General features: G+C 35.3%; 1 protein-coding gene across 17 annotated transcripts in view; it reads right to left on the bottom strand.

Annotated features, from left to right (window-relative positions):
- Nucleotides 1-8,760: 8,760 nt before the first annotated feature.
- The window catches only part of Rbp6_3 (RNA-binding protein Musashi homolog Rbp6), a 436,335-nt gene continuing 417,494 nt past the window's right edge, over nt 8,761-27,601 (bottom strand). For 16 of the 17 annotated variants that reach the window (XM_054228378.1, XM_054228379.1, XM_054228380.1 and 13 more), the window contains 3 exons: nt 23,767-23,832; nt 19,924-20,153; nt 8,761-18,100 (listed from right to left, as the gene is read on the bottom strand). In XM_054228378.1, the coding sequence (XP_054084353.1) occupies nt 18,059-18,100; nt 19,924-20,153; nt 23,767-23,832 (338 nt within the window). In that variant the 3' untranslated portion in view covers nt 8,761-18,058. Of the gene's footprint in view, nt 18,101-19,309; nt 19,404-19,923; nt 20,154-23,766; nt 23,833-27,601 lie in introns of all 17 variants that reach the window. The other variant, XR_008470744.1, reaches the window with a different exon arrangement.

Raw genomic sequence — 27,601 nt, 5'->3', positions numbered from 1 at the left:
AACATTTCCTTACTTGTTTACAACAATTTCATGCAAATCTTGTATGTCAGTTTTTGGTATTTCAGATCACATCTTATCATCAAATTAGTAGGGTGTAAATTATCGCAATTTTCTATTTGCCACTACGACGAGTACACCTAGCACATCACGGACCTGAAAATATAATTGTTCAGAGATTTTAATGTTTGTGTCGAAAATGAATTAATTGAAGCAGAACTCATTATTGATAGTGTGATGTCAATCGGCGGTCAATCAGCGCCGGATTAAGCCAACGAGGGGTTTGTAGTAAATACTGGCATGAGGCCCTTGGTTTGCTATAGGTTCTCAAGATAAGATTATTTAGTAAAACCAAACTGTTACAGATAAACATTTCTGGATTTAATATGGGTAAAACATAGAGATAACACTTTCAATATCGATTTCTTTAAGCAAATCATACCCTATATTAATCAAAGTGAGATGATGATAAAAAAAATCCATCGTGTTTCTCAACTCATTTTTAATACGTTTAACGTTGAAAAAGAACATTCGAGAGAAACAAGTAAATGAGCAAAGCAATTTCCATGTTTGGGAAACACGATTGGAATTATTTAATAAAAGTTTATAAAATTGCAGTTCCACTTTTATGTAAACTTCGATGTCCACTTCTTTTGCCTATAAGTCGTTTCTGCTAGTAGCTAAAGGGTGATTTTTTAAGAGCTTGATAACTTTTTTTAAAAAAAAAACGCATAAAATTTGCAAAATCTCATCGGTTCTTTATTTGAAACGTTAGATTGGTTCATGACATTTACTTTTTGAAGATAATTTCATTTAAATGTTGACCGCGGCTGCGTCTTAGGTGGTCCATTCGGAAAGTCCAATTTTGGGCAACTTTTTCGAGCATTTCGGCCGGAATAGCCCGAATTTCTTCGGAAATGTTGTCTTCCAAAGCTGGAATAGTTGCTGGCTTATTTCTGTAGACTTTAGACTTGACGTAGCCCCACAAAAAATAGTCTAAAGGCGTTAAATCGCATGATCTTGGTGGCCAACTTACGGGTCCATTTCTTGAAATGAATTGTTCTCCGAAGTTTTCCCTCAAAATGGCCATAGAATCGCGAGCTGTGTGGCATGTAGCGCCATCTTGTTGAAACCACATGTCAACCAAGTTCAGTTCTTCCATTTTTGGCAACAAAAAGTTTGTTAGCATCGAACGATAGCGATCGCCATTCACCGTAACGTTGCGTCCAACAGCATCTTTGAAAAAATACGGTCCAATGATTCCACCAGCGTACAAACCACACCAAACAGTGCATTTTTCGGGATGCATGGGCAGTTCTTGAACGGCTTCTGGTTGCTCTTCACCCCAAATGCGGCAATTTTGCTTATTTACGTAGCCATTCAACCAGAAATGAGCCTCATCGCTGAACAAAATTTGTCGATAAAAACATTTCGAACCGAACACTGATTTTGGTAATAAAATTCAATGATTTGCAAGCGTTGCTCGTTAGTAAGTCTATTCATGATGAAATGTCAAAGAATAGTGAGCATCTTTCTCTTTGACACCATGTCTGAAATCCCACGTGATCTGTCAAATACTAATGCATGAAAATCCTAACCTCAAAAAAATCACCCGTTACAAGCTATCAGCAAGAAATAGTGCAAAAAATTAAAAGTTGCTCTAACAAAGAACGAAAACACCAAAAGGAGGGAAGAAACGAAGAAATAGTAGAAATAATAGAAGAAAAGGTGCCGTTTTCGAAACTTTATCATACCAGAGCTTGAAAATTATTTAATAAAATATTGAGTAATGGGCCTAGAAATGTCTTTTAAGGTGGAATATGCTTTCAGGTATTGGCGAAACCCCAAAAAATCATCATGTGCAGGATATTCCTTATTCGATAAAATTGGGACTGTATTATAATTATATTTGGTATCTAATTAACATATACTATAGATCGCTTTATCACTTAGTTTTATTGCTGCATTTTGTTTCATGTCTATGATATTTATATCAAAATTAATCTAACTAACACATATCACTACTTTCATCATACCGGCATCACGCTCATTTTAAATTTTTTATACTAATTTTGGCTTTAAATTTCTGTTTCTCAAACTTGTCGTTAACGATTTAACTGACTTTTAGTAGTTCAATTTATATATGAGACAGGTACAAAAAACATTTAGTAATATAAGACAACTCTGCCAACTTGTAGAAGTGAGGAAGTGATACATATTTTAAGATTCGATTGACTGCTTGTTTTGCATTATTCATAATACATACATAATAGGTGTAATATATTCAAATTTTTAAATAAATACATACTTTCAATATGATTCAAGCTGTTATTATTACAACTAACAGGGAGGATGGAATAATGTGTAGAAGTTTACGTAAGTGAGGAAAGTTTTTGATTGTCATTCACTTGGGAGTGTCCAGAAACGATTCTTCTCCACATGATTCAAGCCGCTCACGACTTGCGGTTTTAGACCAAGTATCCTCTCGGTAGCTAACAAACATCCGTTTGAAGGCGAGCTAAAGTGAGAAGGCGAACCCGCTTCTGCGGTTGTGTGTAGGGCTTGGGACCCACCACATAAAAACGGCGTACCAATGAAAAATCGAAAAATAAAGCCTCGGATGAGACACCCTCCTTTTGATGACGTCCCTTGCAAACGTTTTAAGGATAATGATATAAGGGCATGCACCTGGAATGTCCGGGCGCCTCTGCCCAGCTGGTAGATGTCCTCATACGACTAAAGGCTGACATCAGCGCCATCCAAGAAGTGCGATGGACGGGACAAGGACGGAAGACATCTAATTTGGTGTTGGATTTGTGGTGGGAGAGAGACTCCGTCGCCGAGTCCCGGTGGATGAACGTCTAACCACAATCCGCATAAAAGCGAGGTTCTTCAACATATCGCTTATTTGCGCCCACGCCCCAACGGAAGAGAAGGACGATGTGACCAAAGATGCTTTCTATGAGCGCCTGGAACGCACCTATGAGCGCTGCTCCCGCCACGATGTCAAAATCGTGCTTGGCGATTTTAACGCCAGGGTGGGTAAAGAAGGTGTCTTTGGCACAACAGTCGGAAAATTCAGCCTCCATGACGAAACATCGCCAAACGGCCTGAGGCTGATCAGCTAGGGCCCGAAATATGGTCGTCTGTAGTACCAGATTCCAGCATAAGAAAATACATCAAGCTACTTGGCTGTCTCCTGATCGAAACACGCGTAATCAAATCGATCACGTTGTGATAGACGGAAGACATGTCTCCAGTGTTTTAGACGTGCGTACGCTCCGAGGACCAAATATAGACTCGGACCATTATCTGGTTGCAGCGAAGATACGCACCCGCCTCTGTGCAGCAAAGAACGCCCGTCAACAAACACAAGGAAGGTTCGACGTCGAAAAGCTGTAAACACAACAGACAGTCACGAAATACTCTACTCGACTTGCACTCCTGCTCTCTAAGAGCACTCATCAGCATCTCGGTATAAGGGAACTGTGGGACGGCATCTCAAACTCACTGCGTACCGCTGCAACCGAAACCATTGGCTTTTGGAAAAGTAAAAAAAAACAGCTGGTACGATGAGCAATGCCGTCTCGCAGCGGAGAGAAAACAAACTGCCTACCTCGCAACGTTGCAAACGACCACAACACGTGCGGGTTGGGATAGATAAAGAGAGCTGAAGAGGGAAGCGAGACGCATCTGCAGACAAAAAAAGAATGAGGCCGAAATGCGTGAGTACGAAGAGCTTGAGAAGCTTGCAGACAGAGGGAATGGTCGAAAATTTTATGAAAAAACAAGTAAGGAAGGGCTAAGTTCGGGTGTAACCGAACATTTTATACTCTCGCAATTTATTTATTTAACTTTATTAATATTATATAATATACAATTTGACCCACATATTCGTCATATATAGTGCATAAAGTCCATTGAAAGTTGGAAACCATAATATTAGGTGAGAAGCAAAGAGGTCCTCGTGTTCGATATATGGGGCCTTAATAACCTATGGTCCGATTTCGGCGATTTTTAGAATGGGGCTGCCACACTATAGACGTAGTATTTGTGCAAAGTTCTGCATCGATATCTTCACTAGTACTTACTTTATGTATTGTAAAGTAAACGATTCAGATCGTCTTCAAAGATCTGGTATATAAGTAGTAGGCGTGGTTGTGAAGCGATTTGGCCTATTTTCACAACATATCATTGGGATGTAAGGAAACTATTACAAACCAAGTTTCATTGAAATCGGTCGAGTAGTTCCTGAGATATAGTTTTTGACCCATAAGTGGGCGACGCCTCGCCCATTTTCCATTTTGTAAAAAAATCTAAGTGCAGCTTTCATCTACCATTTCTTATGTGAAATTTAGTGTTTCTGACGTTTTTCCTTAGTGAGTTAACCCACTTTTAGTAATTTTCAACCTAACTTTTGTATGGGAGGTGGTGATCCGATTTCTTTCATTTTTGGACTGTATTAGGAAGTGTAAAAAAAACGACTACAGAAAGTTTGGTTTTTATAGCTCTATTGGCTTGCGAGATATGTACAAAAAACTTAGTAGGGGGCGGGGCCACGCCCACTTCCCCAAAACAATTACATTCAAATATGCCCCTTCATAGTGCGATCCTTCATAGCAAATTTTATTTCCATAGCTTTATTTATGGCTTAGTTATGGCACTTTATGTGTTTTCGGTTTTCGCCATTTTGTGGGCGTGGCAGTGGCCCGATTTTGCTCATTTTCGAAAGCAACCTTCCTATGGTGCCAAGAAATAAGTGTGCAAAGTTTCATCAAGATATCTTAATTTTTACTCAAGTTACAGCTTGCACAGACGGACGGACGGACGGACAGACAGACATTCGGATTTGAACTCCACTCTTCACCCTGATCACTTTGGTATATATAACCCTATATCTCACTCGTTTACTTTTGGGTGTTACAAACAACCGTTATGTGAACAAAACTATAATACTCTCTTTAGCAACATTTTTTGCGAGAGTATAATGAAGCGACTTAACGAAGGTTTCAAGACCGGAGCATCCTCATGTAGAGACCAAGGTGGTAATCTTGTAACCGATGTCCAGGGCATACTGGGATTATGGAGGGAACACTTCTCCGACCTGCTGAATGGCAGTGAAAGTACAACACCAGCAGTTGGCGAACCTGATTCCCCAATCGATGACGATGTAATAGATGTTCCATTACTCGACCATGAAGAAATTCGAATAGCAATTACCCGCCTGAAGAACAGCAAAGCGGCAGGGGCCGATAGATTACAGGCTGAGCTATTCAAATACGGCGGCGAAGACGCATCGATGACGATGTAATAGATGTTCCATTACCCGACCATGAAGAAATTCGAATAGCAATTACCCGCCTGAAGAACAGCAAAGCGGCAGGGGCCGATAGATTACAGGCTGAGCTATTCAAATACGGCGGCGAAGAATTGATAAGGTGTATGCATCAGCTTCTTGCCTCAGCATGCCTGACGATTGGAATCTCAGTGTGCTCTGCCCAATCCATAAAAAGGGAGATCCCACAAACTGTGCCAATTACCGTGGGATAAGCCTCCTAAATATCGCCTACAAGGTTCTATCGAGCGTATTGTCACCACCGTCAACGACCTGATTGAACCTTATCAGTGTGGCTTTAGACCTGGAAAATCCACAATGAAGAATGGGAGAAGAATGGAAAAGGGAGAAGAATCGACACTCACCACCTTTTCATCGATTTTAAAGATCTCTTCGATAGCACGAAAAGTTGCTCCCTCTATGCCACGATGTCTGAATTTGGTATCCCTACGAAACTAATACGGCTATGTATACTGACGTTGAGCAACAAAAGCTCCGTCAGGATCGGGAAGGACCTCTCCGAGCTGTTCGATACCAAACGAGGCTTCAGACAGGGTGACTCACTATCGTGCGACTTCTTCAATCTATTGCTGGAAAAAATAATACGAGCTGCAGAGCTAAATAGAGAAGGTACAATCTTCTACGAGAGTGTACAGCTGCTGGCATACGCCGATAATATTGATATCATCGGAAGCAACAACCGCGTCTATTGTTCTGCTTTTTACAGACTTTTACAATCAGCGCACTCTCGTCTTGGCTTCCACATCACTGTTGACAGTCATAACTTTGAAGTTGTAGATATTTTCATCTACTTGGGAACTAGCATTAACAACACCAACAATGTCAGCCTCTCACTCTTGCCAACAGGTGCTACTTTGGTCTGAGTGGGCTATTGAAAAGTAAAGTCCTCTCTCGACGAACCAAAATCAAACTCTACAAGTCGCTTATTATTCCCGTCTTGATCTATGGCGCTGAAGCGTGGACGATGACAACATCCGATGAGACAACTCTTGAGGTTTTCGAGGGAAATGTTCTGCGCATGCTTTATAGTCCTCTTAATATTGGCAAGGGCGAATACCGCAGACGTTGGAATGATGAGCTGTATGTGTTATTCGACGACATAGACATAGTCCGGCGAATAAAAAGTCAGCTTCTACGCTGGCTAGGTCGTGTTGTTCGAATGGATGAAAGTGCCCCAGCTCTGAAAGTTTTGGATGCAGTACCCGCTGGTGGAAGCCGAGGAAGAGGGAGACCTCCACTCCGATGGAAGGACCAGGTGGAGGGGGACCTGGCTTCGCTTCGTATAACCAATTGGCGCCAAACTGCCAAAAGGAGAGATGCTATAACCGCGTAAGCGGTGTCTACGCTCCGAGGACCAAATATAGACTCGGACCATTATCTGGTTGCAGTGAAGATACGCACCCGCCTCTGTGCAGCAGAGAACGCCCGTCAACAAACACAAGGAAGGTTCGACGTCGAAAAGCTGCAAACGCAACAGACAGCCACGAAATACTCTACTCGACTTGCACTCCTGCTCTCTGAGAGCACTCATCAGCATCTCGGTATAAGGGAACTGTGGGACGGCATCTCAAACTCACTGCGTATCGCTGCAACCGAAACCATTGGCTTTCGGAAAAGTAAAAAAAAAACAGCTGGTACGATGAGGAATGCCGTCTCGCAGCGGAGAGAAAACAGACTGCCTACCTCGCAACGTTGCAAACGACCACAACACGTGCGAGACGCATCTGCAGACAAAAAAAGAAAGAGAACGAAATGCGTGAGTACGAAGAGCTTGAGAAGCTGGAAGACAGAGCGAATGCTCTACAATTTTATGAAAAAATGAAGCGACTTAACGAAAGTTTCAAAACCGGAGCATCCTCATGTAGAGACCAAGGTGGTATCTGGTAACCGATGTCCAGGGCAGGGTACAACACCAGGAGATGGCGAACCCGATTCCCCAATCGATGACGATGGAACAAATGTTCCATTAGCCGACCATGAAGTCATTCGAATAGCAATTACCCGCTTGAAGAACAACAAAATGGCGGAGGCCGATAGATTACCGCCCGAACTATTCAGATACGGCGGCGAAGAACTGAATAGGTGCATGCATCAGCTTTTTTGAAGAATATGGTCGGAAAAAAGCATGCCTGACGATTGGAATCTCAGTGTGCTCTGCCCAATCCATAAAAAAGGAGATCCCACAATCTGTGCCAATTACCGTAGTATAATCCTCCTAAATATCGCCTATAAGGTTCTCTCGAGCGTACTGTGTGAAAGAGAGAGAGAGAAGAATCTACACTCACCACCTTTTCATCGATTTTAAAGCTGCCTTCGATAGCACGAAAAGTTGATACCTCTATGCCACGATGTCTGAATTTTGTATCCCTACGAAACTAATAGGGCTATGTATAGTGACGTTGAGTAACAAAAGCTCCGTCAGGATCGGGAAGGACCTCTCCGAGCCGTTCGATACCAAACGAGGTTTCAGACAAGGTGACTCACTATCGTGCGAGTTCTTTAACTTGATGTTGGAAAAAATAATACGAGCTGCAGAGCTAAATAGAGAAGGTACAATCTTCTACAAGAGTGTACAGCTGCTGGCGTACGCCGATGATATTGATATCATCGGAAACAACAGCCGCGTCGTTTGTTCTGCTTTTTCCCGCATGGATAAGGATGCGAAGCGAATGGGTCTGGAGGTGAATGAGGACAAGACGAAATATCTCCTGTCATCAAGCAAACCGTCGGCGCACTCGCGTCTTGGCTACCACGTCACTGTTGACAGTCATAACTTTGAAGTTGTAGATAATTTCGTATACCTGGGAACCAGTATCAACAACACCAACAATGTCAGCCTCGAAATCCAACGCAGAATCACTCTTGCCAACAGGTGCTACTTTGGACCGAGTAGGCAATTGAACAGTAAAGACCTCTCTCGACGAACCAAAACCGGAGGAAGCCGACGAAGGGGAAGGCCTCCACTCCGTTGGAGGGACCAGGTGGAGAGCGACCTGGTTACACTTGGAATCTCCAACTGGCGCCGAACTGCGAAGGAAAGAGAGGAGTGGCGCGCTCTCATTGATTCGGCTATAACCTCCTTAAAACTTAAGTCCAGCTTAGATCTTGGTAATTGAGTGCCGTTTGAACTCAATCCTATCGAAGAGGTCAGTTCAAGAATACAGTTTTATTGGATTAATTATTGTAAACCATATTATAAGTATTGAAATACTTACGACATCATGTTCGATATTATGAGGAAAACACAATGTTTTGTCAAATTTATTTCCTTTGAACAATGTTCATAGTGTTATTGTGGTATTTTTATTGATTCTTGTATTAATTCAATCATTTCATTTATATATATATATACTTCATAGAATTGTTAATTGCTTATAAGTAGAGTTCTCTTTTAACTTTAATTTCGATTTTTGTGTAGTTTTTTCTTTAAAATCACCATCATCCAATATATAGTAATAATAATATTGTTTCCTTAAATATATTACTCTTACATACATTTAACTGTTTCTTGCGCAATTAACTTTCTGCTAAATATTTTACTGTTAATGCTTATGCACATCGCTCGTTTTGTTTTCAATCTGTCTTAATTCAATTATATTATTGCAATTACTTGTCCTAAATGATCAACATTTTCCAGCGTTCATACAAGCATTGTTCAGCATTAACAGTTTTTTTTCGAATTCAAATGTCTGCCTCCATTCACATGAGTGGTTTTAGTAACAATTATTACAGCTTTTCGCCTTCGAACCTTCGTTCAAATTGTCATTACACTAAATATATCAACATCTCAAATATTATATACTTATTTTTGGTTTCTTCATTGATTCTTGTGGTGTCATGGTTGCTTTCTTAGCAAAATAATAACAAATCTGAATGAAATAAAGAAAGAAGTCACAGTTATTTTCAAGCCTTCGGACGCCTCAATTTCTGTACTAACTTTAACTAATTGGTAATTGCTGATTACCAATTAATCATCGGTTATTTTCATTAATATTTTGATTTCCTTCGATTTCGCCCAATTCGAAGAATTTGTGTTAGTAATAGTGTTTGATTCTTAAGACAACTATTTTTGTTGTAATTTATGTTACACAAATACAATACATTTGCATGTAAGTGTGGTAAATTTATACTAAGTATTGTTGGTTACTTATTACTTTACAAATTCGCTTGTTTATATTTCTTTGCTGTTGAACCTTTTTCGGTATTTTTACAAATTACAAATTACAAATTTTTTATACCTTTGAATTTTGTATTCAGTATTTTCCACAATGCCATTAATGCTTAAAAGGGTTAAAATGTCTAAAATCATAAAAAAAATACTCTTGTGTCTGCTTAATTTACACAGATACTTAATTGTTTCGGCGTATATATTTAAGTTAGTAATAATATATATTTAAGAAAATTAACAGCAAATATTTTCCTTGTATAGTTGTTGTATATGTAGTACTTTGTTAACAATGCGAATGTCAATATTACATGTATGTATATTTATGTACACAAGCCAAATTAGCAATAACGAGTTTTATGAAGAAATTATCTAGCTCATTTTGTCCCCGTCCAAGAGATCCAACTCCTAATAAAACTGGACAGTCGAATGTGTATGTGTGCATGTACTTACGAACCCTTAAGCTGATATCTCTAAATTAATTTTGTTAGATATAACAATTAGAGTGGAAGGTACATATTTAAAGTATTTTGGGGAATACTGCCGAGTTGACAGTGCTTGGGCGGGTAAAAATAGACCCGACTTTCGTGAGACCGGAAGCAGAGAATAAAGAATGAATGCTGCAATTGCGCTGACACTATTCAATTTTAATGAGAAGTCCTACCTTCAAAAGGACTATATTCACTTAAGGCTCTCTGTATAAGCCTCGATAATTTGGACCAACTGGTGTCTTTGATTACTCTTATGAGAGTGAACCGTTCTAACACTCAATAGGATATATCAGCGAGTTAGGTAATGAAAGTTAATAAGGCCAACTTTGGGAGACCAACTTTACCTTATAATGAAAGGAAAAATTTGCGATAAGACTAGATTTCCCTCGATGTATTTATTGGTTTTGGGAACGTAAGTACATTTTCACATACATGCACATACTGAGCACAGTTCAATAGTTCTTATTAAAAATTCTTCATAATCCGTTACGGTTAGTATTTGAAATTCATGACTTCTTTGCATAATTGATAGTTAAATGAGAAATGATAAAAATAATGTTTGAATTCTTTTTCTAATTATCAGCAACTTTCTGTGCTGTTCAACAAATAAGAGTGCCGCTTAACGGTTATAATTCCCCACTATTACTGCAGTGAAAGGACAAATACCTTCGGTTCGTACATTACAAATTTGACACTCCCATTCAACAATTTACCCATGTGTTTCGAAGAGATTAGCAAGTATTTTTATCTACCACCGTTTTTGGTTCTTGTAAATAAATACATTGCTTTCATATATATATATTTGGTTGCTTAACTATGTTTGCTTTTCCCATTGAAGTTTTTCTCTTTACATTGATTATATATATGTGTTTTGTATATATATATATATATATATATATATATGTATATATATAGTATAGTGTAAAATATTTATATATATATAAGATATTGTCAATATAGTGAAGGTGTTTGTTAGGAATTCCATCGCAGAAGAACGCGCAAAGAATTCGATATAGCAAAATCGTGTGAGTTCCTTTAAAGGTGTGTATATGCATGTCAGTGTATGAGTGTGTGTAGACTTTTTGAAATTATAAGTAGTTTGTATTTATATCCTTGTTTTAAATACATTTTATACAAATTGTCGTTGCTCGTAGGTAAATGAAATGAAATATGAATGTGTGTGAGCTAAGGACAGGCGTGAGAGGTGTGTGATGTCTTTCAGATCGCCCACAGGCTTCATGAACATGCTTTCGTAAGGCAAATGCTAAAAGTGCGAAAAGAAATTGCAGTTTTAAAGCTGTGGAGTTTGTGCACTTGTATGTATGTAAGTATGTATTTCACTTGTAGAAAAGTCTTAAGCTGCGACTGTCGCGTGTAAACAGAATAGCTACAAACAACAAATATTGAATTAACATTTGGCTCTTTGAGAGACATAGCAAATGACGCGCAATGGTTGATTAATTGGTGTCTAATTGCGTATTTGCTATCAGGTGTGAATACTTAAGCGAAACTTTGCATTGCGTATGCATACTTCATAAGTGTACCTACATATGTATGTATTATGTATGTATATAATGTAGTAAAATACAGTAAATGAAATGCTGTAAGGTTTTTCTACGGTCTGCCGACTTTAGAAAAAGGAGAAATGATATGTGTGTATGTATACTTTATAGTTTTATTTTATGTATATATCTTCGTAATATTCAACTTTGTTCTCATATACGTCTTTACGTTCTTGAGTAAAAAAGTGTACCCTTTAATTGCTAGTTTTATGTTTTTATCATTTCTTATGTTATCTTTAAGTAGTTAGTATTTAGTATTTTAAATTGTCATTTTATGCAAGCGGCATACGGTTGTGCCCTCATGTATTCATTTAGCTCGTCTTTAATAATCTACTTGCTGTTTTGGCCTAAATTGACAAAAGTCCGGCTATGCCATGGGGTGTCACCGGCTTGTGGTGTTATATATATGTATGTATGTACGGTGACCCCTGCGCATACCGCATTTGTGTTTCTTGAATTAATATAAAACTTCAAGTATTTAAAGCTTTTGCGATTGAACGCTTACAAAAACGCGGAGGCGTTGCGCCTTTCGTATTTCTATTTAATACAGTTCAAATTTGTTCTAATGGAAAAGTTTAATAGCAAAAAAGAAAGAATTGAATAAATTCTTAAAAACTTAACAGAAACTATTTTTACATACATATTTAAGTAATGTATTTATGTATACGTAACTTTTACTGTTTATTTGCCTTTTTCCTACCTTAATGATTATATGTATTCGGTTTGTAATTGACTAAAATTGATTTTGTTCTAAAGGACGCGTTTTCATGTATCGATTCATTTGACTATTCGTGAATTCTTATTATTCATGTCATTTATCGTAATAATTTTTTCCACAAAATTTCAGTTATTACATCACTTTTGTAATGCATAATCAATCAAGAGTAAATACTTTACAGATAATTTTTGAACTCAAATAATTAAATAATTCTATTGCAGTTGAAGGAAAAACTCAGGTTGGAAGGAGTAGTATTACCTATAAAATTTAGAAGCCTGCTAAAGATTGCAGTGTGGTCTAGGGAAAGGTACAAATATATTCTTATAAAACCAGAAATTGTCTAACCGCATATGTAATGCACATAATCACAAAATCTGTCAATTTCATATGTTCTATAATGAGTAGATCCCGATTAATAAAATATTCAAGATAACACTACAGATTAGACTACAGTTTGTGGATTAGCACATACTCGAGGTGAATAGCCAACGATTTGACCAACCATTGAATTGAACAGGGGGTCAACATTCGGTCAACATTAAGAATACCTTGGTACATGATTTATAAACATCAATGATTTGGAAACGCTTCGAAGTTCTGTTTACTAACAGTAAATGTTTTTCCACTGAGTTTGTACTTATAATATGAAATTCAATTACTAAGGATGGTTTAATTTTATTTAAAGAAAAGTAGTTAAAGATACTATACAATATTTGCGTAAATTTTGTTGGAGCTTAGTAATAAGCAGCTGATAAAACGCATTGAAGTTACTTCTGCAAATATCTTGAGTTTTTTGGTAAAAAATTTCTTTAAAAGGAAACGAAACGTTTGAAATGCATACAAAACGATGACAATTATTTAAGACATATTTACTTTTTCCATCGACATTCTTTTTGCCAGAGTGTAGGTTTTTGTTAGGGTACCGTTCTTAAATTTAATTACTCATTCTTTACTTTTAGATTAATACTTTATGTATAATAATATTTTAGCTTAGTATTAATAGATAAATATTTGTTTTACATGTATATTTTGTATATATTATTAGACTATATATTCACTTACTCATTGGTTACTTTTTGCTTACCAATGCATAGATTTTCCACAATATTTTTTGGTTTCTTCTTTTTAATTTATTTAGTTTTCTTTGTTGTTGTTTGTAATTATTGCTTTTAGAACATTTCTTAAAAATATATATTTATGTATATCTATATTTGCCTTGGTTCATAGTATATATGTATGTATGTATATTTATGTGTATGCATGTATTTACTGATTACGTTTTTTACCTTATTATTCACATACACTTTGTGGTGCATCTTCATTTGAATCAACCGCACGCCATTAAAATGTGTAATTTACACACCTGTCTTCTTCGGCTTCCGCTTAATTTTTATTGTGTGTAAAAGTTCATAATAATACAGATTTAATATTCCCCTTACAGAGTTCAGCCAGCCATAACAGCTCCTTAGAAAATAATTACGGGATACGTATGTATGTATGTTGGCATGTATATATGTATATATATATGTATATAATTCTGTATATTATGTCATGTGTATTACATATTAATATTTTTTTTATAATATGCATGTGTGTTTGTAAGTGTAATGGATGCCACAGCAACCAGGTTAATAAATAAATACTTATATGTTAAAAAAATTGCATTATCCTTAAATATTCATTATTATTTTGGTAAGAAGTTTTTGTTTATCATTTTTAATTAGCTTTGCGTCTGTTTGTTTTCTTTAATTTAAAGTAACATCATTGGACAATTGTCATTCAATTAATCATCACACCGTCGTCGGACTGACCCTGCAAGCCACCACATACAATTCGTGGGCGCCAGTTGATCAATCATTAAGCCACTGTGGCTATTTAGCTAAAAAATGCATGTATGCCGTCAATTTTGCTGCCAGCCATTCTCTAGCAAACGCTTAGCTTTTCCCTACACTTCTTCTAACTATTATGCATCATCCATTGCTAACTACGAGTAAGTGCTGTTAAGAGTCCATTTACAAATTAACTGGTACATACAATAGTTTATGTCGCCATTTGCCGCCGCAAGCGCAGCGTGCTTGCACTATTGCCACACCATGTGCCGGAACAAACAAAACATGTAGTAACACCCTACATGTTACTTGCAAATTTGCTCTTTTTAGTTAATTCAAATTTTTTGTATTTGCTTTATTTGTGTGTTTTGTGGTTTTGTATTTGATTTTTTGTTTAATTTTTTTTGTTTGCTTTTGCAGTTGCACTACCTCAATTTCATCCTATCTAAAAGCTACAAATTTCCTTAATTTTCATTTGTCTTTATAAATTTCAAGTGGTTTTGTAATGATATCCTCCTGTACGCTGCCTTGTTGTGTTCGTATCTCACGACTGCATTATGCCAGTCGCTGAGGTTGGCCAAGCATCAGGTTGTAGACCGTGCTACAATTGCGACTTACCGCTCCATTGCTTCAATGTTTTTTTATCAATAATATATATATATATTTATATTCTCATTTGCTTCATTCAATATATATATAAGTTGTATACTATATATGTATGTATGTATGTAAGAATATTAATTTGCTTTTGCGCAAACTGCTTATTGTTTTATAAATGATTTTTTCTCCTCATCCGCTTCGAACGCAAATTATTTGCTAGTTATAACAATTGTTTTTTTTTACTTCCCCTCATTCCCTTGCCAGTGTACAGTACAAACGCAATATCGCTTAGTCATCCCCGTCCGAATAGCTTCGTGTGCAGTGTTTGGCATCGTCGTCATTGCGTTGAATTTGATTTTACGGCTTTCAGTTTCTACTTTTATTGCACCTTTTGTATGTGTGTGTGTAGGAGTAGAGATTTTCATTTCTTATTTCCGGATTCCTTTCCTTCTCTCAGTACGTATGTATGTTGTTAGTCGTCGTTTGTAATTTGTGCACCGATTTGTTTCACCTGCATGAAACTTGACACTCGTACATATCGCTGTTGTCCTTATTATTTATTTTCTATACTTGTACATATAAAGTGTAATTGTATTTAAATATTCTTCTGTTTTGTATATTTGTTTTAGTTAATGCTCATTTTATGTTTTGTTTTGTTTGCATTTTTTGTTTGTTTTTTGTATTTTTTTTGCTTTTTTAAATAATCCTCACATATGTATGTATGTATATATATATAAGTTCATTAATTAATGTTTTTAATATATTTAATTTTTATTGTAAGTATGTATGTATGAAGTGCCGCACTATTAAAATTGGTGTTTTAAATTATTACCACTAGGTTTGTTCTTTTCACATTTATGTTTGCATATACATAAATATTGTTTTTGTTTTGGTTGTAGGTAGTATAAAGCAAGTGTTCCATTGCGCACTCAGTTTCTGTTGGAGGTGCAAATGCAACGCTAGGATTTAATTGCATTTTGTTCTTGTTGTTGTTGTTCTTTTTGTTATTATTTGTTTTTTTTTTGTATGTGTCGCCAATGACTTTCACGCAGGGCAATGGCGGTTGGTTGGCTGCGTTTTATTTCAATAAAGTTTCAATTATGGTAGTTATTGTTGCGTTAAAGTATTTTGTTTATTGTTTTAATAGTATATGCCTGTTGTATGTAATTACATACAAATGTATACATATATTTATGTGTACGTTTGTAAAATGGCCACTCCAAAATTTGAAAGAGGGAGCATTGTTTTGGCAAATTACATAGGACTCATTGACACGCTTCCAAGAGAATCTTAGAATTGAAGGACTTCGGGGTTTCCAAACTGACTTCTACAATTTCGTTGTGATGGCGGTGTTTTAAGCATACAGATTTTAAGTAATAAATGGAAGTTCAAAAAAGTTTGTGTGAACTGAAACCAATTTAAATTTAAAAGACATCGAAAGGGCGCTAGCATATAATTGAATATCTTTTTTTTATTTGCTTATTTGATAGTTTATACTTTCAAAAATATCTTGTGAAAGCGGTAAGGTCGTATCTTGAATAGTTTTTGAATGACAGCTTTGACAGAAACTTTAAACGCGTTTTTCTCGAAACGTCATTTCTCAAAATTGTTGACATCGTAACACAACGAGAAATTTATCGATTGACTTCAAATTTAAACTGGGTATTATTGAATATATGTATACTATACAATGGCCTACTTTTTGATTTGTTTGAAATTGTCAATTTGGCATTAAAAAAGACATTTTTTCAGAACTACGCCATTTCGTTAATTTTTGATATTTTTCAAAAACCGTAGGTCATTGTGTAGGAAATATTTTCAACTTAAATAACCTTTTTGAATTTTTTTGTTTCAGCTACTTATTTGGCCGGAATCATGTCAGCAGTTGGGTAACTTTTTTGTTTGGCACCTCCGAAGACAGCATATAACTCCGTTATTTTTCAATATTTTTGTGAAAAATAAACGATCGAGTACTTTCTTTTAAAAAAAATTACAAAATTCGAAATAATTTTTCATGTGTTACCCTGTTTATTTATATTGTGTCTCATCCAATAGCAAGATTGATAAAATACAAAAAGTATTGTAGTATCCATTTTTTGTGCTGGAAAATTGTCATCTTAAGGATTTGAAACGAGATTAAATACTTTGAATTAATAAGATAAGAAGTAAAAATTTACTTTAAAAAGCCAAAATAAAGGAAGCTTTGCAGCTCATTTAATCCAAAACACTTGATGAAGCAGTTGTTCGAGCTTCAATTCCAAATTGTGGCTTGCTTTAAGATTTGACCTTCGTGGGTCTTACAATAGTTTTAAACATTTCATATCATAAAAATTAATGAAATTACCCAAAGATAAGTTGTTTTGGAAAAGCATTATTAGATAAGTCGTTTTTGCTATGATTTCTATTAATTGAAAGCTTTCGTAAAGGCAAAGCCAGCTTAGAAAACCGCATCGCAATTGCTTCCTCAGTAATCAGTGCATTTGCAAACGATTTCGAATTTACACAATCAATAAATGATCAACAACAGATGCTTTAAATTTGACTATAATTAAACGCTACTTTCATCACTGTCGAAGGCCATTTAATATTAGTGGGTAAGTTTTTGATTTTGCCTCTGATATTTTGTTACTGTTAATGCGTATATTTGGCCGTTATTCATGTACGTACATATGTATATGTAGGTGTATTTCGCGTCTTTCTTCGTCAGTTTTCATTTCACAACGCAATTGCCAATGGTATTTTGTTGCTGTATCTATTTTAATAACTTTGCTTAGTTTGAACTGAAGCAAGAGTGTAAATGTGGTTTTCTTTTTTCAAATATCAAAATACAAACTTTGTATTGCAATTCAATATAACAGAGAACATAAAAAAAGAATTGTGGTTGTTTGTGTACTCATTGCTTCTCCTACATACAGACGCAATAATTGTGCTTAAACGGATATGTGACTGTGTATCTGCATATCCTTAAATATAAATATATTCTACATACACATACACATTTTACATAAGTATATATGTATATCTTCATATATGTATTTGTATGTATTTTAATAAATATTAATTTATTTCTGTTTGCTATTTGCTTGTAGGCTTGTTTGCTTTCCACTTATTCATTTATAAACTTCATTTATTATTAATATTAGTATGTATATTTGTATATATGTATGTATGTATTTGGTGTATTATTTTTGTGTTGATTTTTGGTAACTTCTCCACCTTCTCCTGTCTCTTCGACTGCATGCTGCATCCAATAACGGTATTAGTTGTTTTAACTGATAACTGCGGTTTTTATATTGTTGTTGCTGCTAATGTAGTAATTTTTGCAATCCAACGCCAATGTTTAATGGTAACCATTTGTAAAGGCCGCAGGAATCAGTGGTCCCTGTGAATAGACACGCGAAAAGATGTACGCCACGCATACAGTATGAAGGGGAGAGCAGTGTAACAATAAAGTTGAAGAATGAATGACAGGGGAGATTAAAATAGAAAGAGAAAAAAGAAAATTTATTGTTTAGTTTATATAAATATAAAAGAAATATTACATAATTATTTTCATTAAATTCAGAGGAATATCATAGATAACCTCTTATCTATTTTATTTGTCTTGGCTTTCCAGAAATATTTAAAATTTAGTCAGTTTTGAGTTACGACACAGAAGCAATCCATCGCTTTTGCGCAGTGCTTTAATCACTCTATGTTCACATCTGAAAGAGAGAAAGCACTGGAATGGACGCATCGAAAATGGGCGGGATCAGAAGAAAACTACTATTAGAAAGTGTAATTTTTGCTGTGATTAATAGCATTGAAGTTCGATTTTTGAAGGAAGTGAATAAAACTCTTGGCGGTTGAACGCCTCAACCCATTCTGAACAAGAAGCAAAATCTATTAACATCCCGTTAATTTATATTTCTTTTTTCTTGAAGGTGAAAAATATGTATTCTAAAAAACTTTAAAGGAGGTATCATAAATATTTCAAATTTGTTCACAAGTTTACATTTGGATTGCATGTGCAATTCAAACTAAAGGATTAATATTATATGTATATTCTTTCATTATACACTTCTTATACTTAGATAGTGCAAATTTCGTATTGATATTCGATCATGTATTGTGATCGTTACAGAAATATTCGATGGAATATATTGTTGCTTAGAGCATTGGATCGAGAAATTTAAAAAAAAAATTGGCAAGTGCTGTTCAGTTCTGAGAGTATCCGAAGTGATAGCTGTTGGTATTAGTAGTAGAAGAAGTCGGTCATCTGCTTACAGGGAAAGTCAGATTAATTATAACTTCGGATCATTGGCGACTGACGCTCAATTATTTGGAAAACGTTTCGAACAACTACATCCAAAATCTTCGAACAACAAACAAGATAACTGTCGTTCAATATATGAGTTCAGGATTATTATATGGTTTCATTTTTTTGGAGAAGAGTACTTTTCCTGATATTGTCTTTCGAAAAATTCTGTTACTACATACATATGTAAATACTTATGCAAATTAAGGGTACGAATTTTATTTTAATGCATTATTGAAATAAGAAAATAAAAAAATTTTCTAAATTTTTATATCAGCTTTAGAGTTTGCCTACCTTGTGCAACAGCTTAAATTTCTTACTATGTTTTGTTGGTTAATCAGTCTTATTCATTTTATATGTTAGCCATCGCAAAGTTCAACGAATATATCTGTGCAAAGCAAAAGAAGAAAAGAAAGAAGTAGAGTAAAAGAGAAAGCAATAGAACTTTCATTTAATAATTGTGAAATATTTTGTATGACTGACCAACAAAATTGTATATGAAAAATATATAAATATTTCGAAAATAACTAAATAATATACGATTTTAAATCTGTTAAATATAGGATATTAATTACGCAACTAAGTTATCTGAATATATTTAATTAGTTGTGTGGAACATGAAGATAATACACAGAAGTTTAAAAGTTCAAAGAAGTAATCTTGTTTACTTGAATTAGATATTTTTAAAATTATTATGAATGCTTTGAAATGCTCGAAACGGCAAAATGGACAGAAAAGTGGTTGCACAAGTACGTAGTTATTTTCATGATTTTCAAAAGTTAAAAACGCATTCCTTAGAAAAATTAACTATTTGTTTCGCGGCATCAGTTAATTTTAAAAAAATTATAGAAAATCATTTATAATTGTTTTGGATATCCTCTAATAATTAATGCTCTCATTTTACTTACCGGGCTATAGTTTAATGGCGCCCGACTCACAGCTATGGGAAATCCAGAAGGCTGTGGGCTTGTTGCCTGTACATATCCAACGTTGTCGGCAGCAGTTGAGCTGTACATGTCAATGGTGGGCCCAGGAGAGTTGGTCGAAGGGAACCCTTGCCGTGTGGTCGCAGTGTGTGGAGAAGCGGAGGGTCCAAAGCTATGGGCTGCTGCAGCGGCAGCTTGATAGTTGTTCATCACTGAAAATAAACATACATTCTTATATCAGTATTGAGTAGTAACTAGTTCATCCTGTAAAAAATTGGGTACCCTTAATAGAGTGAGAGTCTACATAACGTACAAAGAGTCGAGCTCATGAAGGAAAGAAAACTCAAAGCATATACAATATATGAGTACAACACACAAACAAAATATGGAAACAGTATTCTTCTGTAAAAACCCATATGTAGAAGGCAGCTCAAACTAAACGGCTACAATTCGGTCTTTCAGATCGAAATTGTCGGATTAAGGGAAGGCGCTAAGGGGGCTTACACTCTAACTAACAGGTCAATCAACTTTTCTGTGCATAGCCAAACAGAATTTTAATAATTAATCAATAGACTAGCAGTAGAAAGCTCTGTTAATATCAACTCTGTACGTGGTCATATAGGCATGGAAGAAAAGTAAGGAAGGGTTAAGTTCGGGTGTAACTGAACATTTTATATTCTCGCAATTTATTTATTTAATTTTATTAATATAACACACAATTTGACCACATATTCGTCATAGCGTATGATATAAAATCCATTGAAAGTTTCAACCCCCTAACATTAGGTACATGGGGCTAAAGGTAGTTATGACATGATTTCACTCATTCCTCCGATACATATTATTAGAAGAAAAATATTCCCTCTGAATTTCTTCAAAATATCTGAGAGACGCACCTATATTTTCGTTAAACAATTTATTCGAAGCTCTGAGGTCCTCATATTCGATATATGTTGCCTTGAAAACCGATTGTCCGATTTTCATAAAGGGGCTGCCACATTATAAATGCAGTATATGTGCAAAGTTCTGTTCCGATATCCGATAGTGCTTACTTAACATATTGTAAAGTAAACTATTCAGATCGACTTCAAAGTTCTGGTATATAGGAAGTAGGCGTGGTTGTGAACCGATTTGGCATATTTTCACAACATTTCATTGAGATGCAAGGAAAATAGTACAAACCAAACCACGCCCATTTAAAATTTTGTATATCATTTTGAGTGCAGCTCTTCTGCGCCTTCTTTATATGAAATTTAAGGGTTCTGTTGGTTTTCCTTACTGGCGTGGTTATAATCCGATTTCCTCCATTTTTGGACTATATAAGGAAATGCCTGAAAAAACCGACTACTGAGAGTTTCGTTGATGTAACTTTAGTAGTTTACGAGATATATACAAAACATTTAGTAGGGGGCGGGACGGGGACAATCTTTTGTACCAAATTTCACTTTCTTAGCTTAATTTATGGCTTAGTTATAGCTCTTTATGTGTTTTCGGTTATCGCCATTTTGTGGGCGTGGCAGTGGTCCGATTCCGCCCATCTTCGAACCAAACCTTCCTATGGTGTCAAGAAACGCGTGTTCCAAGTTTCATTAAGATATCTCAATTTTTACTCAAGTTACAGCTTGCACGGACGGACAGGCAGACATCTGGACTTAAACTTTACTCGTTACCCTGATCATTTTGGTATATATAACCCTATATCTAACTCGTTTAGTTTTAGGACTTACAAATAGCCGTTATGTGAACAAAACTTTTATTCTATTATTTAGAAACTTTGTTGCAAGAGTATAAAAATGAAAAGGTGGTTGAGGAACGCAGTTCCCTTTCACTCAAGCGTCGCCCACTTATTGGTCAAAAACCATATCTCAGGAACTACTCGACCGATTTCAATGAAACTTGGTTTGTAATAGTTTCCTTACATCCCAATGATATGTTGTGAAAATAGGCCAAATCGCTTCACAACCACGCCTTCTTCCTATATACCAGAACTTTGAAGACGATCTGAATCGTTTACTTTACAATAAATAAAGTAAGCACTAGTGAAGATATCGGTGCAGAACTTTGCACAAACACTATGTTTATAGTGTGGCAGCCCCATTCTAAAAATCGCCGAAATCGGACCATAGGTTTATATATCGAACTTGAGTACCTCGGTGCTTCTAACCTAATATTATCCAACTTTCAATGGACTTTATACAATATAAAGGGTGATTTTTTAAGAGCTTGATAACTTTTTAAAAAAAAAAAACGCATAAAATTTGCAAAATCTCATCGGTTCTTTATTTGAAACGTTAGATTGGTTCATGACATTTACTTTTTGAAGATAATTTCATTTAAATGTTGACCGCGGCTGCGTCTTAGGTGGTCCATTCGGAAAGTCCAATTTTGGGCAACTTTTTCGAGCATTTCGGCCGGAATAGCCCGAATTTCTTCGGAAATGTTGTCTTCCAAAGCTGGAATAGTTGCTGGCTTATTTCTGTAGACTTTAGACTTGACGTAGCCCCACAAAAAATAGTCTAAAGGCGTTAAATCGCATGATCTTGGTGGCCAACTTACGGGTCCATTTCTTGAGATGAATTGTTCTCCGAAGTTTTCCCTCAAAATGGCCATAGAATCGCGAGCTGTGTGGCATGTAGCGCCATCTTGTTGAAACCACATGTCAACCAAGTTCAGTTCTTCCATTTTTGGCAACAAAAAGTTTGTTAGCATCGAACGATAGCGATCGCCATTCACCGTAACGTTGCGTCCAACAGCATCTTTGAAAAAATACGGTCCAATGATTCCACCAGCGTACAAACCACACCAAACAGTGCATTTTTCGGGATGCATGGGCAGTTCTTGAACGGCTTCTGGTTGCTCTTCACCCCAAATGCGGCAATTTTGCTTATTTACGTAGCCATTCAACCAGAAATGAGCCTCATCGCTGAACAAAATTTGTCGATAAAAACATTTCGAACCGAACACTGATTTTGGTAATAAAATTCAATGATTTGCAAGCGTTGCTCGTTAGTAAGTCTATTCATGATGAAATGTCAAAGCATACTGAGCATCTTTCTCTTTGACACCATGTCTGAAATCCCACGTGATCTGTCAAATACTAATGCATGAAAATCCTAACCTCAAAAAAATCACCCGTTATATGACGAATATGTAAATTGCGAGAGAATAAAATGTTCGGTTACACCCGAACTTAGCCCTTCCTTACTTGTTTGTACTTGTTGTTCGGACTTCTTTTTCACGTTAATACATTTTTCACTTAGGATTTTAAATAATAATTAAGCACTAGCCTTGACTTCAACTCTTTGTTTTGGTTTTATTGTTTTGTACTACCGTGCAATTTGTCAGTTTTTCTTTCGTTTTTTGTTTTGCTCGCGTGTTTGGGGGTCGTGAGTGCGTCACTCAACAGGAAATTAAAACCCAAAAAAGTTAACTGTAAACGAATGGCGTAATCTTGTCTTCTATCATTCTTGATCACGGGACACTTACCTCTAAATGGCCACCTGCAGAGCCTTGGTATAGTAGAATCGGCAGAATGGAGTACGTGCAAGGAGAATGAAGATCCGCTGGAGCACTATCTTTGCGAATGCCCAGCTCTTAGTCGGTTAAAAAGGGACACTTTCCAAGGCTCCCAATACTCTAATCTAAGAGAAATTGGGCAGCTGGGATGGAGAAATCTTAGAGGGTTCGTCAAATCGACCGACAATAAAATAAAGATTTTGAAATAATACAAAGACCCTTGGTAGAACTGTGATATGCCTGTTGTTCGGCTCCGTCCGAAGCTTCTAATTATTATTAGCAACGGTATTTACAATTGTACAGACTTACCTGAGAGAGCCTGAGTGAGAAGAGGAGTGTTGTTGTTCGGCGTTAGTTGTCCATTAGTTAGATCCACTATTGATTTCATATGTTGGTATCGGTGCAAACATGCGATGAATAGAACAAAGAGAAAGAAAGAAAGTTGAAAATAAGATGCGTTAGTTCTGATGGTCAAATAACTTCGCTACAACTGAGCTATGAATTGCAAAACTAGTTCAACCGTATATGTTTAATATTTCTTGAGTATTTAAAAAAATGTATTACAAACATACTTAAGAACGGGTACCGAATTGAATACACGAGTATACGAGTAAGTATTTGTTTTAATAACGAAATAGTATGAACTAATCATTAGGAAGAAGAGTACAATTTAAGCAAACACATAACGAAAGAAGTGGTTAGTGGTTATGATGTTTACGAGTACTGGAACAGGATCACTACTTATGTGTGTATTTGTGTATGTAAATTTAAAAGGGAAATGCAAATGATATTGTCGGTGGTATATGTTAATGAACCATGAGTCTGTGTAAGTAAATCTACCCCTAATACACATACATAAACATTTACAAATATACTACGGAAGTCAAACTAATTGGATATATAGTCGTAAATACCTAGTTACAACCATTAATATATGTATTTTTATGAAAGCAAACGCATCGGATTAAACGCAAAATGTATGTAACGTATCTAGGGAACCCTCAAATAGTTTAGTTGGTCCAAATATGTCTATTCTCTATTTAGAATAGCTGGTCAATACTGTTAAAATTAATATAAGAGATATTTCTAAGTGTCTTATAATTCCTGTGCTTGTGTTTCAAAATCGAGATTTTTTATTTCATAATTTTAACAGATTTTTTCTAATTTAATTTACCATAATTTTTGTTATCATTGGCCCTTAATTTCACGATATTTCGATCTGTGGAATCGCTTATCAGATTTTGATGTGACTTTCCAAAGCTGAGGTAATCACCATGAATGAATTCCAGCCAGAATGTATTTATTAAACGAGATAAATACAGTTGAACTTCCATAACTCGAATCACCATAATCCACAAAAAAATTTTGAGTTAGAGAGACTTCCAGTTACGGATGTAATATGTATGAAATTTGACTTCTATTGCCAATTTAAGAGTTCGAGTTATGGAAGTTCAACTGTATTTGCTTTCGTGTGAGTCAGATTGACTAAACTTTTGAAACAACGCTTTACTTAGGGATAACCTAGATAAATTCTTCTGGAAAATTTAGTAATAGTACATTAAATGTATTGTAAGAATTATTAATTTTTCAAAGTTTTTGAACAAAATTTTAATTTTTGAAAACATTTCACGTATGTCACAGTAATGAAATTCCGTATATTAATTTCGATTATCGTTCTTGTTTGTAATTTGATTCTGAAAATGGTGAAAGTGATCGTTTGTAGTATATTTTATTCATACAGCAGGAAAACCTTTGTCCAATTCCAAAAATTGGTAGCACTGGATCCATGAAGTATTCACATTCCCTCTCATATCGAATTCAACTCGCTAATTATGTGGTTGCTTTACACGTTTTTTAAGGAAGAGATAGCAAGTAGGGAAATTACGAATCAAAGATAAAAAATTAATAAAGTTAAATACAAATTCTTAGTTTTTGATTTTCACAAAACAGCCTAAGTTTCTGCAAACTTTTAGGCTAATCTAAAATATGCACTGAACTCAACAATATATCCTACATACAAAAATACATCCCTACTATTGGAAGGGATGTTAGTAACTTTAAATTGCAGTAACTTAAAATATTGAATTTCGCTGTTATATTAAATTGTATTGCAATTTGCATGCAAAACCACAGTAATTAATCTATTTAAGATTTTTGCTGAAATTATTTGGTTTATTGGTTGGTAAATAATTAAATTTTATTGAACCGTAAAAATGCTGGAAGTTATTTGGTTGTTTACACACGGCATAGGAAATGACCAAATGAAAAACAATTGGAATTTTTCGCGACTAAACGATTATTCTAATTGAATTTCAAAAGTATATACATATGTATGTATGTCTATATTTAACAAATTAAATATTAACAAATACTTAAATATACAAAGTATTCGGACATATAGTGTGTGATTAGAAGTCTTTAGAGCTCTGCAGTGCATCTTACTAGTTATAAATTACTTTCCAACCAGTTCATCGAGTCAACTGGATATCATTTTTCTATGAAAGTAATTGTTACTTCCAAGTTGATGCCTACGAGATGACAATTACATCAATTCGGTTAGAAATTTGTATAGTAGTTCCACACTTTAGTTAGTCTATAAAAACAATCGAGAGCAAGAAAAAGTTAAATATTATTTTAAATAACCCAACCAATAACCAATTAAATCAAATATGTAACTCCTTAAACGATTTTTTATAAATCGTACTTGCCAGTCTATTTTGGGCTAGTTTGATACTAGTAAGATATTTATTTTTCTGCAGTGTACGTGTGCATATATGTATGTATAGAGCAAACTTAAATAAACTAAATGCATAAGTTTTACATATAATTATATATTTGGCTATATATAGGGGAATACGTGAAGCTGAATGTAACTTCGGTTATGGAATGTGAGAATGTATGTACATATATATCTACGAGTATATTTTGCAACAAATTTGTGTGTCGTACAAAAGTTTGATTTTTATGCATATCATTAAATCTATTTACTACATATTTCCCTGCTATGGTGTTTTCATTAGTTACTTTACATAATTTCAACTGAGTACAGTTCACAGTGCAATCAACGATCAGTAGACAATCGTATGTACGTATGTATGTATGCACATGTTGCCCACCCACATACACACATGTATTGTATATGAATGCGCTGTGTGTGCAAACTAAGAGAATTGAATGTTTTATTTAAATACAATGCAATGGATTTATATGTATGTATGTCTATCTACCACATGTTAAGTACACAATACATTATTTTCATTAAAATACTTTTTATATTAATTAAAAGATTGCGCTAAGCTAATCGATATATTTTCGACACAAAAATTAATTAATGGAGAGAACAAACGGTTTCTGGGTACATTAATAACATTAATTGGCTATGCTATAATTGCAACAGGCCAATAATAAAAACTATTTATTTAACTGCTTTAATCTAGTAATTGAGGACTACCTGACCTTATTGGAGACCACCGCTGGGTTTAACTGCCAGGTGAAGTAGTTCATTCGCCAATTAGTAGTATGGGTCTTCAAGCATCTATCTCCTATCACAGTTGGCTGCCTTTATGCTGCAGATTTAGATCCATAAACGCCGTTTGTGTGTAATAATAGCCATTTTTATTCGATGTTCACTGATTGTAGTCAATCGGCATCACGGGCTCGCGAAAAAAAATTAGGAAATATATGCTAACATATTTTCATACTATTTACTATATATCCTCCACCACATACAAATACTTTTGTTGCAAAATATCGGAAACTTTCCTTTTGCTGTTGCCAATCGTCTTCACATGGACAATTCGTTTTTGACAACATCGCCTTTCCTCGTCGCCCCCTCCTATAAACTGGAAGTCGCTGAAACTTCTACCCTTCTCCAAACGTAAGAGTGAGTGAGTGTCCTGCATGATAGGTTGGTATTTTTTGTCATTTTGTCGTGTACAAGACATTTATATAATGCTCCCATATAATGAGGTAAAATAAAAGGCTGTTAGTTTGGAACACGTTAATCAATTATGACTGAATTCCGTTATACCTGCTAGCCATAGGTTCGACGCACCAATTTTTTCCTTCAAAAACTTGTTCTTTTTACTACCAGGTACTTTGTAGTTGATCATAATTCATATGATTTCTTATGAAAGTTCAAACC

This window comes from Zeugodacus cucurbitae, chromosome 4 (assembly GCF_028554725.1).
Source record: "Zeugodacus cucurbitae isolate PBARC_wt_2022May chromosome 4, idZeuCucr1.2, whole genome shotgun sequence".
In the NCBI taxonomy this organism is placed as follows: Eukaryota; Metazoa; Arthropoda; class Insecta; order Diptera; family Tephritidae; genus Zeugodacus; species Zeugodacus cucurbitae.
Note: the sequence above shows the minus strand (reverse complement) of the source record. Positions and strands in the feature narration are given on the sequence as shown.